This window comes from Chiloscyllium punctatum, chromosome 39 (assembly GCF_047496795.1).
Source record: "Chiloscyllium punctatum isolate Juve2018m chromosome 39, sChiPun1.3, whole genome shotgun sequence".
NCBI lineage: Eukaryota > Metazoa > Chordata > Chondrichthyes > Orectolobiformes > Hemiscylliidae > Chiloscyllium > Chiloscyllium punctatum.
Window position 1 is genome coordinate 48451992 of NC_092777.1, and position 13769 is coordinate 48465760.

The 13769-nt window shown below is 38.7% G+C and overlaps 1 protein-coding gene across 1 annotated transcript in view; it reads left to right on the forward strand.

The window, feature by feature from the left end:
• The window catches only part of LOC140464041 (E3 ubiquitin-protein ligase rnf213-alpha-like), a 158271-nt gene extending 144807 nt beyond the window's left edge, over nt 1-13464 (forward strand). Inside the window, exons 64-73 of the mRNA XM_072558680.1 lie at nt 2459-2701; nt 5078-5210; nt 5503-5592; nt 6525-6690; nt 6925-7126; nt 7205-7282; nt 9554-9751; nt 10452-10541; nt 11420-11598; nt 13083-13464. Of these exons, the coding sequence (XP_072414781.1) occupies nt 2459-2701; nt 5078-5210; nt 5503-5592; nt 6525-6690; nt 6925-7126; nt 7205-7282; nt 9554-9751; nt 10452-10541; nt 11420-11598; nt 13083-13230 (1527 nt within the window). The 3' untranslated portion in view covers nt 13231-13464. The remainder of the gene's footprint in view (nt 1-2458; nt 2702-5077; nt 5211-5502; nt 5593-6524; nt 6691-6924; nt 7127-7204; nt 7283-9553; nt 9752-10451; nt 10542-11419; nt 11599-13082) is intronic.
• Nucleotides 13465-13769: the final 305 nt, after the last annotated feature.

Below are 13769 nucleotides of genomic sequence, written 5' to 3' on the forward strand. Positions count from 1 at the left end.
ACCAGTGGGTACTGCAGGGATCAGTGCAGGGACCGCAGCTTTTTACAATATATATTAATGATATAGATGATGGTATTAGTAATAACATTAGCAAAATTGCTAATGATACTAAGCTGGGTGGCAGGTGAAATGTGATGAGGATATTAGGAGATTACAGGGTGACCTGGACAGGTAAGGTGAGTGGTCAGATGCATGGCAGATGCAGTTTAATGTGGATAAATGTATGGTTATCCACTTTGGTGGCAAGAACAGGAAGGAAGATTACTACCTAAATGGAATCAAATTAGGTAAAGGGGCAGTACAAAGAGATCTGGGTGTTCTTGTACACCAGTCAATGAAGGTGAGCATGCAGGTACAGCAGGTAGTGAAGAAGGCTAATAGCATGCTGGCCTTTAAAACAAGAGGGATTGAGTCTAGAAGCAAAGAGGTTCTTCTGCAGCTGTACCGGGCCCTGGTGAGACCACACCTGGAGTATTTGCAGTTCTGGTCTCCAAATTTGAGGAAAGACATTCTGGCTATTGAGGGACTGCAGCGTAGGTTCATGAGGTCAATTCCTGGAATGGCGGGACTACCTTATGCTGAAAGACTGGAGCGACTGGGCTTGTATACCCTTGAGTTTAGAAGATTGAGAGGGGATCTGATTGATACATATAAGATTATTAAAGGATTGGACACTCTGGAGGCAGGAAACATGTTTCCGCTGATGAGTGAGTGCCGAACCAGAGGACACAACTTAAAAATACGGGGTAGACCATTTAGGACAGAGATGAGGAGAAACTTCTTCACCCAGAGAGTGGTGGCTGTGTGGAATGCTCTGCCCCAGAGGGCAGTGGAGGCCCAGTCTCTGGATTCATTTAAGAAAGAGTTGGATAGAGCTCTCAAAGATAGTGGAATCAAGGATTATGGAGATAAGGCAGGAACAGGATACTGATTAAGGATGATCAGCCATGATCATAATGAATGGTGGTGCAGGCTCAAAGGGCAGAATGGCCTACTCCTGCACCGATTGTCTATTGTCTATTGTCTATTATCCACCTTTAACCGTTTCAAGGCATCCAGCACTTCCTCCTCTGTAATCTGGACATCTTGCAAGATGTCACCATCTTTTTCCCTACAGTCTATATCTTCCATATCCTTTTCCACAGTAAATACTGATGCAAAATATTCATTTAGTATCTCCCCCATTTTCTGTGGCTCCACACAAAGGCTGCCTTGCTGATCTTTGAGGGGCCCTATTCTCTCCCCAGTTACCCTTTTGTCCTTAATATATTTGTAAAAACCCTTTGGATTCTCCTTAATTCTATTTGCCAAAGCTATCTCATGTCCCCGTTTTGCCCTCCTGATTTCCCTCTTAAGTATACTCCTACTTTCTTTATACTCTTCTAAGGATTCACTTGATCTATCCTGTCTATACCTGACATATGCTTCCCCCTTTTTCTTCACCAAACCCTCAATTTCTTTCGTCATCCAGCATTCCCTATACCTACCAGCCTTCCCTTTCACCCTGATAGGAATATACTTTCTTTGGATTCTTGTTATCTCATTTCTGAAGACTTCCCATTTTCCAGCCGTTCCTTTACCTGCGAACATCTGCCTCCAATCAGCTTTCGAAAGTTCTTGCCTAATACTGTCAAAATTGGCCTTTCTCCAATTTAGAACTTCAACTTTTAGCATCATAGTTATATGTACTCATCTAAGGTCTAAGTTCATCTGCCTTACCTAACAAATATAGCTTCCTACTTTTTAGTGTCTATGAGATGCAGTGTGCCTTTGAATAATGATTTTAGCTGAAATTGATTCACATCAACAAAGCTATAAATTAGTTGGAAGTGACTTGCAGCTTCATGCCTCACACAGTAAACTGGGTGAGTCGATTGCCTATCTTTTATAGAACCTACCTGATCCCAGTAACATTAAGTTAAATTAATTAACTGTCAAGAGGCAAAGGCTAAATTTTATCCCCTTTATCCCCGATGTTTGAACCACTAAAAACAGTTACTTTCTCAACATTAACATCTGTGATATGATTACCCTTCCTATGGCATAAATCATTCCATCTGTTCAACTTTATTTCTGAATAAAGCTCAGGGCCTATATGGATATCTAGGAATATTGCGCCTGCGCAGTCAAAGCTTTGGAGAAGAACATTAAATTCTTGATTACAGATGATGCTTTGTTTATAGTTTTAGTTTCTTGTTGCACTTTACTGCTTCTGTATGTAATCTCATTTTTAATAAATCGAATTGTTATTTTTAGCCTATATACATTGATCTGACAATGTGAGATTGAGCTTTTGAGATTTGGAAGTTTAAATGAAACCTGGTCACTAAACATTAAGTAGCAGTTAAACTGTGTTCCAGCATAAAACTAGAGACAGTTCTGCACTTGACTTGCTGGTGAACATTAAGCCATGAAGGTAGTAAACTAGGATATTTTCCTCTCTCTTTGTAATTCACAGAATCTTGATGAAACGTTGTTGCATGTGGGCAAGCAGATCAGTTCTGATGAGAGAATTGGTGGGAGTCCTGTTGTTAAAATGCTGTACGGAGACCCATCAGATTTTATAACCTCTGATGATGTTTTAAACTGTTCCTCTGCCTGGAAATATGATCGTCGAGTATGTGTAGAGAACTTTACTCGGATTGTAGAGCAAAAGGGGGGAAAGAAAGCGACACCTATACTGTGGAAATTTCTTCAAAAGGTACTTTGTGTTTTTATTTTAAGTTATGCTTAAGTAGCGGATTAGCTCTTAACATAAAATGCCACCCATAACCAAGTTCTTTGATGTGATCATGAGAGGAATGTTCCCAGTAAGAATGGAAGATCACCAGACCATTAAAACATTTACTGCAACCAAAACAGTAGGTGTTGCTCTTAAAGGAATATGGTGAGTCAGTGCTCACCAGAAAATCTGGCAACGTGAACCACGTACCTATTTTTCTCCGCCAAAAGGAGAGTCCTCTTATATTCAAATCAATTCCGACTTTCTGTAATCTGAAGCCTTTCCCCCCTGCGCTTTCCAAATCTACCCATTTGAAATAATTGTCCAACATTTTAACATAGCCCAGGCCCTTCATAATTTTGTGAACCTGAATGAAACTTGCATTGAGACACCATTTTTAAAAATGGTGTCTGTCTGAATAAATGAAATCTTTTAGACTATAAATTAATCCTGTGGCCCTTTTCTGTACACTTTCCAAAGGCTCAGCATTTTGTATTGTGTAAAGGTGAAGCTGAAGGACAAATTGATAAGCTTTGCTTTGTGTTGACTTTTGCTGTACATACAGCTTATTTGCTTTAGCAGTAACTTTCCAGCACTAGCCATGGCCATTTCCAGAGGTGTGCACTGCAACTTTCAGATCTCTCATTCCACTACTGGTTTGATTCCATTCCCTGTAAGCTGTATGTATATTTAGCATCAGATCTTTTCATGTCCATTGCAGTTGACATTCTAAGTTAAACATAATTTTCTAAAAGCAGTTCCATTCCCTTAATACTTCCTGGCTGACATTAGTTAACTGGGTAGAGATTATAGACTGAATCTAGACCTGCCTGCTGCTGTCATTCAGCTTTTAAGTTAATAAACTTGCCAAAGAAGCACAAAGAAGGAGACAGTGAAAATGACCCATTTTTGCAATTGGATTTTCCATCTTTGTCAGAGAAGAACTTTAGAGAGGAAACAATGAGAGAGAACAATTATCCTTCTGCTTATATAGTGACTTAGACACAGAAAATGTTATTATGGTTTCAAGATATACAAGTCAATAAATGTCATATAAAAAAGTAATAAGCATATGTAAGGGTGTCAAAATGCCTTTGATATTATTGTTGTCCTAACATTCCAGACATTTTATGGTTTAAGCTTGTCACTCCTACCTGCTCTTTGGGCTGCTGTTTAAGCAAACTATATTCAGTTGGCTGGATACTTTATGATGCAGAGTAACACCATCAGTGTGGGTTCAATTCCTGCCCCAGCAGAGGTGGCCATGTAGGATGTTCCTGTTCAACCTCTCTCCTCACCTAATGGTGAGGTCACAACTCTCAGGTTAAAACACCACCAATTGTCTCTCTCTCCCTAAACGGAGAACATCCCTTTGGTCTGATATAACTATAGCATCGTTACCTTCACATTTTTTTAGAAGGTACTGTGACATGATGGGATCACTTATCATTCCTGTTGAGAAGATAGCTTCACAAGTGGTTGGTTCATCTGGAAGTGGTTGTAGAAGGGTTTGAAGACTTTTAATTGCAGACCCTCATGAACATACTTGACAACCTCCTTTTGAAGCATCTCATACCCCAGGCTTTACCCCTATGTTTGCTCCTCCTGGGAAACTGTTAAAATGACCAAAAACAATTATGTTGACCCTGCACTCCAATCTCAACACCTTTGGCTTGGTGGAGAAGCCACCACTGCTTCCGTCTTCAAAAGAGCTAGTTCTGTTTCCAGAACCTATTTGAGAAAGGTCCCCGCTAACTCAGAGCAGATGCAGATCGGGCAAGAATTGAATGGATTAGGGCCCCCTCCTATGCAAACTGCCCCTGTCCAGTTAGTGCCTTGCAGGAATTGTTAAAGCTAATGTCTATGTCTCCATGCCAAACAATAGATTCTTTTGTCCTTCCCATCTTTGCTCCCTGATAAACATCTACGCATCTGGGTCCTGATGACTGCAACCAGTAAGTCATATGTTGTTTTGAGGAGTCCTCAAATTGGGAACTCGAAGGTTTAAAAAGTGATTAATTGTGTGTGCTGACAAAGTAACATTTTTCTGTCTAATTTCTCCTGAATTGTTGTCCACACATACATTTCTTTGATTTTCATTAAATCCATGTAATATCAACCTGGAGCTGTTTAAAATCTCATGAGTTGTTCACTCAAAAGTCTGCATATTTCTAAAAAATAGTGGAATATTTAACACGTTGCTCTTTTTTAATTAATTTGTTTGCAATTATTTAATGATTTTATTAACTGATAAAGAGACACAAACTTTAAGATTACTGGAAACTTAGTGATTCATGACCAATGTCTTAACTTGATTACCTTATAAAATGACATCCATCTGAACGTATCTTTTAGGCAAATTATATAAAGATGCTTAAGAATTTACCCGATCTTCTTGGACTGCAGTATGAATTAATCAGGACTTTCCAAAGTGCCTCAGATATTAAATCAAAGACCATTTCTCAGTTCCTTCAGCAAATGGCTCCAGGTAAGATGCTATTCTTAATGTAAGAAGTGTTCCGTTGTGTGGAGCTCATTTACTGTGAATACAGTGGAAATGCACAACAGTAAACTATATAGTGTTTCAAATTCTTTGATCAAATAATTTTCTGCTTGTTTTGGTCTATATCTTGGCTGTCTATTGGACAATAAAAGGAAGGGGAATTAAGGAAAGGCCTAGAATATAAGTGTACGTTAATTAAATATAGATGAATGACAGTAGTATTTGTGTTCTGTTTATAGACACTTGCTTTATTCTTGTTTCATTTTTTTGGTTCTAGATCAACAGGGCAAAAAGCAAAGCTTTGAAAAAAGGATCAAGATTTTTTTACAGCTTTGGAATCAGCTGTGTTTGTTATTGGCAAAAAACAGTGAGTATATTCTAACTGTAGTATCCAGTAATGGATCAGTTTTCCTGATGGAGTAATGTTATTTAGTGACCCCATTCTTCTTTGACAGTTTCTAACACTTTTCACAACAGTCTTCTGATTGCCAGTGTGATTAGAGACTCCAGAACTGGACAGGCTCTCCTCAGTCTCTGACTGAAGGGAAGCTTTTCCTGAAATCTGTGTTTTTGTGCATCTGTGTCACATAATATCATATTGATGATTTTCTGACAGTAGGGCTTTTCCAAAACACAACCTTTGGCTGAAGTAAATGAGAAAGTGAGTATGGCTTGGCATACAGCAAGACAAATTGATATATATCCATTCTGTAGAGCAGGAATGAACATCCAGCTATTAAAACCATCATAGTGTAGAAGTCTGTCTTCTACTAGTCTAAACTGAGGTCCTATGGAAGACCAAGCAGTGCAGTTAGATGAAGGAGAACTTTTTTTGGTATCGAATTTATAGTAAACCTTTTGGTTCTGCGAACGTGCCAACCACTTAAAAGTTAGAATATTTAGACCTTGAGACCTGCGTGTTTGTTATGAAAAATTATTTTACCCACAATCATATTGAGTCAAATGCATTAAGCTTCCTCCTTTCTATCTTGCTGCCAAATCCAAACCAACTTCTTGTTGAGGTAGGAATCAGTCCATTCAATTTTTTAAACAATTTCTTTCATACTCATTGAACAAAACAACAATTTGTCTCATAGGTTAGTATATTTGAAATTGCTACTCACAATTGCTTTTAACTGAGTTAGAAACTAGGCTTGCTGGCCCTCTCCTAGCTGCTTCCATACAATTGTGATAGGCTATCATGTTGCCTGCAGAGTACCAAAAGGGTTTAGCAAACTCAGCAACATACAAAATTGCGTATCTCTGTTCTAGTTGTATTTTCAATATTTTGTTTTCCAGATCCGAAAATCCCACAAGAGCTGTGCCAGAAAGATTTAACATTTGAAAGTCCCATTGAAATTTTGTTGCCTCAACCACAAGGTCCAGGCCTTTGTGCCATTGAACTCAACAAGTTTCTCATTGAGATTCAAAATGATCTCCTTGGAGCCATGAGTGATATTAAAAAGTAAGCAAATTCCTGGATTGATTTTCCTGAGTGACACCCAGTTTAGTGAATCTACTTGATCAAGATTAAACGTGATTCTTCCTAATGTTTCTCAAATAGTGTGATTCAGTAAATGAAGTTCCATTGTTACTGTGTTTCCAATTATAGTTTCCTCTTTCCATTTCCCATTTCAGAGTGAGATTACTTCACATAATTGTATATAATTTATACAATATATCCATTTTTTTCTGGCAGGTCATCTGTCAATCCAGAAGAGGTATCAGATTCACAGTTAATTCTCTGTGACCCTGATAAAGATTTCATCCCACTTGTTTTATCAAACTGCCAGTACTTACTGGAGAAAGGACATGAGACATTACCAGAATTTGATATTAAAAATATTGAACGGCAGTTGATACGCGTGTTCCTGAAAGGAAAACCATTCATAGTTGACTCTGTAAGTATATTTTTTTTGAAAACTAGTCTAACTTTAGAATGACAGAACCAATTCACATTTACTTTTTTTTTAAAACAGAAAATTCCCAAATTTGTTGGAAGACATGAAAGAGATTATTCAAGCATCTTCACAGAGCTAAAAGCAAAGATATCTCAAGTAAGTAATTTCCTTGGGCAGAACAAATTCTGCAGTCTGGATTTAAAATTGGCAGGACATAATTTACTGTCAGATCCATTCTTTTCAATATTTGTGTTTTATGGTAGGCCTGGACAAGTAGGTTCTGTCCAAAGTGAAGTTACCTGCTATCATAGAGAGTGTCTCATTTAATGGCTGAATCCAACTGAGCAAACATTTGCTGGTGGCAGGCAAAAATACAGCATCTTAACTCATTCCTGAACAAGATACAGTTAATCTTCAATTCGAAGATTACATTATAAAAAGCCAACAATTACTGACAAATATTGATCACGCTGCTGAGAATGTGTCTAGTGGCTAAAGCAAACATCATGGTCACCAGAGATCCCTTCCCAGAAAGAACGACAAATAAAATTTGTGGATGATGCAATTGGTCAGACTGGTCTTGTATACCTCAGAACAGTGTTCCAGTACAACCAGTGCGTTCATTTCCAAGTTTTATTATCTACATTACTGGTTTTCTCTTGTGCAGCGTAGCGAGAGGCTCAATTATATTTAGCTGTCAACACATTCTGAGTGCCATCAAGCAGCTCAGTAGTATTTCTGGAAATACAGAGGCAGAATGAGGCACAAAATGAACAGTCATCTGCGTTCACAGGATTAGCAGAAGACCTAAAGGGGAGGACTACAACAATTTGGGACATTATTGTAAGGGCAGGATTAGCAGCAAGATAACCTTGATGCCCCAAAATGGTCAACTGATTTTTTTTTAAATTTGAAATTAATCCCAGAGGTGCTTCTGGTCATTCCTCTAAGTATGCGGCTGTACAGGACATTGGTTAGGCCACTTTTGAAATATTGCGTGCAATTCTGGTCTCTTTCCTATCGGAAAGATGTTGTGAAACTTGAAAGGGTTCAGAAAAGATTTACAAGGATCCTGCCAGGATTGGATGGTTTGAGCTATAGGGAGAGGTTGAATAGGCTGGGGCTGTTTTCTCTGGAGCGTCAGAGGCTGAGGGGTGACCTTATAGAGGTTTATAAAATCATGAGGGGCTTGGATAGGGTAAATAGACAAGGTCTTTTCCCTGAGGTGGGTGAGTCCAGAACTAGAGGGAATAGGTTTACGGTAAGAGGGGAAAGATATAAAAGGGACCTAAGGGGCAACTTTTTCACATAGAGGGTAGTGTGTTTGTGTAATGAGCTGTCAGAGGAAATGGTGGAGGCTGGTACAATTGTAACATTTATAAGGGTTCTGGATAGGGATATGAATAGGAAGGGCCTTAAGGGATATGAGCCAAGTGCTAGCAAATCAGACGAGGTTAGGTAGGATGTTTGGTCAACATGGACGAGTCGGAACAAAGGGTCTGTTTCCGTGCTGTACATCTCTATTACTCTATGATGCTGTTTCTGGCCATTTTCCAATGTCTGATTCCTGCTTTCAGCAAGTTTGTACTCAAATATACCAAAATAGTGCAGGACTGCTAATCAACTTTTGTGGCATCATTTTGCTACTTAAATCCAAGTTGATGGTAAACAAGCCAAACAAATTATGTTTGCATTTTGTCTCAATTAGAACTGAGATAGCATAATGCTGTCCCTACTCCAAACAGAACAATCATTGACATGTTTCAGTGCTGTCATTTCATTTCTTCAATCTTGGTTTCATACGAAGAGTTAACATTTTTATTAATAAACACCAGTCAAAAAAATCTAATCTGTGAAAGGTTTCAGCATTTTCTAAAGTAGTATTAGAATGCCTCATAATTCCCACTAAGTGTAGCTAAGTTTGGCTGACCAACTAATGGCAAATCTGTAGAACAGCAATTTAATGCAGTGTATTCATTTTTCTGTCTGTCTTCAAGGGATATTTTATGGTCTTGATCATAGACCTGTAAGTAATGAGGCTTGTATATTTTAGACAGTAGAATGATCTGATCTCTGAAGGGCTGTGAGGTATGAATAGTTTGGAACCTAAAAGAACTGGTTCAGGAATGTAGCAACTCTAAACCAATTGGAGTCACACATCTTTGTCATCCTTCTGTTATTACCCTCCACCTTTGCCTGTCACCAAGTTAAATCTGACAGCAAGTCTATCTCTTCTTACTGTTCCTGTGGATTCCTCCCTCCAATTGGCTGTTGGATCCTCAACAGCACTGGCAGCACCATTCTGAATAGTATAATCCAGCCTGTACTAGCCAGTACCAACAAGGCATCAATGTTCACATACAGTTCTACCAATTTGTATGAAAATAAATTGAGGGAATGATATTTATTTTATTTTCTCCACTGAAGGAAACATTATCACATTCTGTCTGCAATGCAATCACGATGGTGCTGAAATCTTACAGTGACATTTGTGATGCCCTGGATATCATTGAGATTGTAGTCGGATTCCTTGCTACTTCAGGAGGATCTCCAGACAGCAGGCTCCTCTGCTATCTCAAAGATACTTTACGCATGGATCGGCGTGTGTTAGCCTGTGTCAGCAAGGTCTGTGTAAACATACTCACTATCTGGAAAACGTCATTAGTGCTTGCATAAAGTAAACATTTCCTCTCCGGCATAGTAACCATATTTGACTTTTCACCTCTGAGATACTTATCAGTCACTTCTTTTACAGCTTTTCCATTCTATTTCATTTCCTGGCTATAATTGTCTGGTATTTGGATTAGTTTGTAATTGTCCTGTGTGTGCACACCCACCTCATTAATCCATGTACTTTCTCTTCACATATATCCACTTGTTCACCTTTACCCAACTACATCTTCCCCAGTAGAAAATACTGACTAGCCACAGGTGTGACTGTAATTACACCATTTAGCTGAATAAACTAAATTTAATGGATAATGGCTTGCACACGGTACAGGTAAATGCACTTCACTTGATTATTTTTGCAATACAAACAGCTACAACTGTCTAGTAACCAAGGAAATAAAGCACTCAATGATACTCAGAATAAACTCAGATAGCTCTGTTTTCATTATGCCATTTATCAACAAATGCACAGAAAGGTTAAACTACTCTGATACGCTGCCAATCTGAGTTCTGAGATCACATGATTCTGGAGCATGAGATCTGCAGTTATTTATCAATCACACCATATATGGGCACAGTAATTTGGTTCCTGTCAGAGTGTCAATTTTCCACCTGCCTTATCTTAACTGCAATGTTTTTATACTTATCCCACTAGGCATTTGAAGGATGCAAGTTAAAGCACACTCTGTCCCTCTGGCAGCTCCTATCATCGTTGAAATCTGAGGTCATGCTGGGCACAGAGAAGGTGAGATTGGTCATACCAGTATTCCTGTTCAGCAACATATCAGTAAAACTGAAGCAAAATATGTTACGTCGATTAGCAAACGGAATTGGCTAATAGATTAAAACGTGACCTTTTACAAGATAGAAAGTCATTAGTTACTTCAATCCTGTTCTAAATTTTGACTGTGCTTCACTCTTACAAGTTGTGGTTATTGACTCTAAGCATTCTTTCGAGTTTGGCTCTTCCCTTCTGTTGAGATTTTATTTCTGTCCTCTGTCCCTTGGTTTTCATCCATTATCTCGATGCTCTTAGATAATTGACCATCGCCCCTTTGATGGACAGAAGAACAATCTCTGTCTTTCTCACTTGGCCATATCTCTCTCTCTCTATCTCTATCTATTTATTTATCTGTCTCTCCTCCTTAGATTTGTCACGGTAAGGTCATTGAGCCTGACACTGCTGCATCCATATTAACAAGAGTGCTCATGTGCTATGGTACCTCCCCTTAATGATATCACTGATTTGTTTTCAGGTCAGTGTTGAATATGTTCAAAGGTATACTGGAGAAATGGGACCATTGGATTGGGGAATTGCGATGTTTTGACTCACTTTGATCTCCCTTGCGAATACTATATTTATACATCCTGTATCTTTAACTTCTTGACCATTTTACTTTTAGCATGATTTCTATTTCTCTGGAGATTGTCCTTATACAGGACATTGTCTTTGCTTCTGAAGTTGATTTCTGGATAAAGAAGTCAGTCTTAAATTCTCTTTTAAATGTTGCAGTGGCCATCATAGCATCCAGTTTGGTGAATTAAAAACATAATTTTGCAGCATCCAGGTTTTCAGTAAATTGAAAGGAGCGGTGTTATTAATTTGTCTCTTGTTTTTATTAGGACCCATTTGAGAGAATCCCTGAGGCATACAAGAAACACTTATCTCCTCAAGAGGAAGCAGAGCTGAAAACCTTTTTTGCATCCACCAACATCAACACTTTTCTTTGGGAGCTGCATGAGATTCTGGTCCTGAAGACTACTCAAAGCAATGTTGATAACAACTTCTCGTCCAAATGGAGGTAATATACACCAGTAGTTATAGTGCAACTGGAATAAAGGTGTTCCCAGAAAGGAAGATTTGCACTTCTTGGTTTAGGATCCCAAACAGATCAGGTTTGAATAATTCTGGCATGAGGGAAGAGCATGGTGCTCTCATAAAGTTTATACAATCGGCACTAATTTTGATTGGCTCACTGAGGATGACCAATCAGCTGGGCATTTTGGTGAAGGGGGCATTTCACTATTCAGGGTAAATTTTTACCTATTGTAATAGGAAACCGGCTGGTTCAGACTGGGTCATCCTTTACTTGAATTAGCTGATTTTATTCTGGACTCAAAGATCTTGCGGTGCAGTGGTAGTGTCCCTACTTCTGGGCTAGGGTCTCTGAGTTTAAAAATTGATGGTCGTGGGAAGTATGCCATTGCGTGGCCAAGCAACTTGATCGTCAAACTCTAATGACATGCGATACACCTATGGCAAGAACAAGCGAATTTTCACCGACACCCAAAGCTGTCCACAACAAACTCCCCATGTTTAAAAATTCCCTACCAATGTTCTTATCACAATTAAGTGTCATTGTCTTTCTAAGGGACCAGTGCACCCTTACCATTGATTTTCAAGGAGTGTAAGGTCAGGTTAAGCATTAAACAAGTGATCAACTGAAATCTCTTCAATTTCCTGCTGGATGCTTCAAATCAAAAGCACTTGTAAAGTATATAATGCTTGGGGTTTTCCAAGATTCAGGTTCAGATACTGACAGGATAAGACCATAAAAAGATATAGGGACAAGGCACAGCAGTCAGCCCATCAGAGGCCATTTCTCCAGTACATTAACTCTCCCTGCTATGACAATAGCACCATCATCATCACATTGTTGAAGAGAGACAGTGCCAATTCCAAATTGCTACCTCAGCCTATGCTCAAATACATACTAAGTTTTGAAGAATCTCAGATATTGAGAAAGCAGGTTTCCCGTTTTCACTCCTTGCCATATCATGTCAGTGAAGTTGGAATGAGGTCTTAGATTGTCACTAGATTAAGCCTAACGAGACCATTAAATGCCCATAAGTCTAGAAAAAAATGACATTCCTTCTCATCTTTCTTTATCTTTCCCTTTCCTTGCCATGCCCTTGACTATACAGTAGTGTGAGGAAAAGCAGCAGGGATCCCACAACCCTGCAATCTCCAGTAACAGCTATCTAGAGCTGATGGAAGAAATGCTGGCAACACCTTCCATTTATAAAGGATTCTGTCCCTGGATGATGGGCCAGTGTTAAAGGTGTAGACGGAGTCCCTACATGCCAGTGTATGTGAGGTGTGTAATTGAAAAATAAAATAGCTGCAAAACATCCCATCAAAGTAATTTGGCAATGAGATCAACTTAAAACAAAAGCAAAGTCATGGACCTGTTTATTGGAACTTGAAATAGGTGAGAAAAAGTGCTTCAATATATTCTGCATTGAGTTTTGAGTTGTAAGCATTCACCCTTTGTTTTGTTTTCAGCCTTAATGATACAATTTTGAGTTACTTGGAGTCCAAGGGTTCCGATATTCTGCCAGGACTAGAAGACAACCTTTCTGGTGAAATCACTCTGGCTAAAAGCATCCAGACGTGGAAACTTGCAGTGAACTTTAAGAAAGGAATTCGATAGTTCACCTTGAATGGGCTTTGGGGTCTTTTATGCACTGAAGAATTGGTGATGGCAAACCCAAACAAATGCCTGTTATTTGTGAAGTTTGATCTGTGTAAAGAACATCTTCATTCGGTTCTAAAAGATGTTGCACTATGTTCAGAAATGCCTATTACTATGTGGCTATAAATAATCTGTAAAAATAAATTGGCTATACATAATCTGTAAAAATAAATTGGAACATTCCAAAAAATATCCCAAGCTGTGCAATGTCCTGTACAATCTGTTGAGTGACTTATACAGTGGGAAGGATCATTTAAGTCTGAAGTTGTTTCATGTGAGGAATGTTCAGCTGTCTGCAATTTAAAAGGGTCCATTTTGTATTTAAAGAGTTTGACATGGTACAACATTCCACAACAATTCCTGTGAGTTATTCACCAATCTGTGGCACTACTTGCAACTCAAGTACCACAGTTTTGCATTGAGGTCCCAGAGGTAGTGGCAGGCATGGTTTCTGAATGGTCTAAACAAATTACTTAATTTCATTTTAAATCCATCTC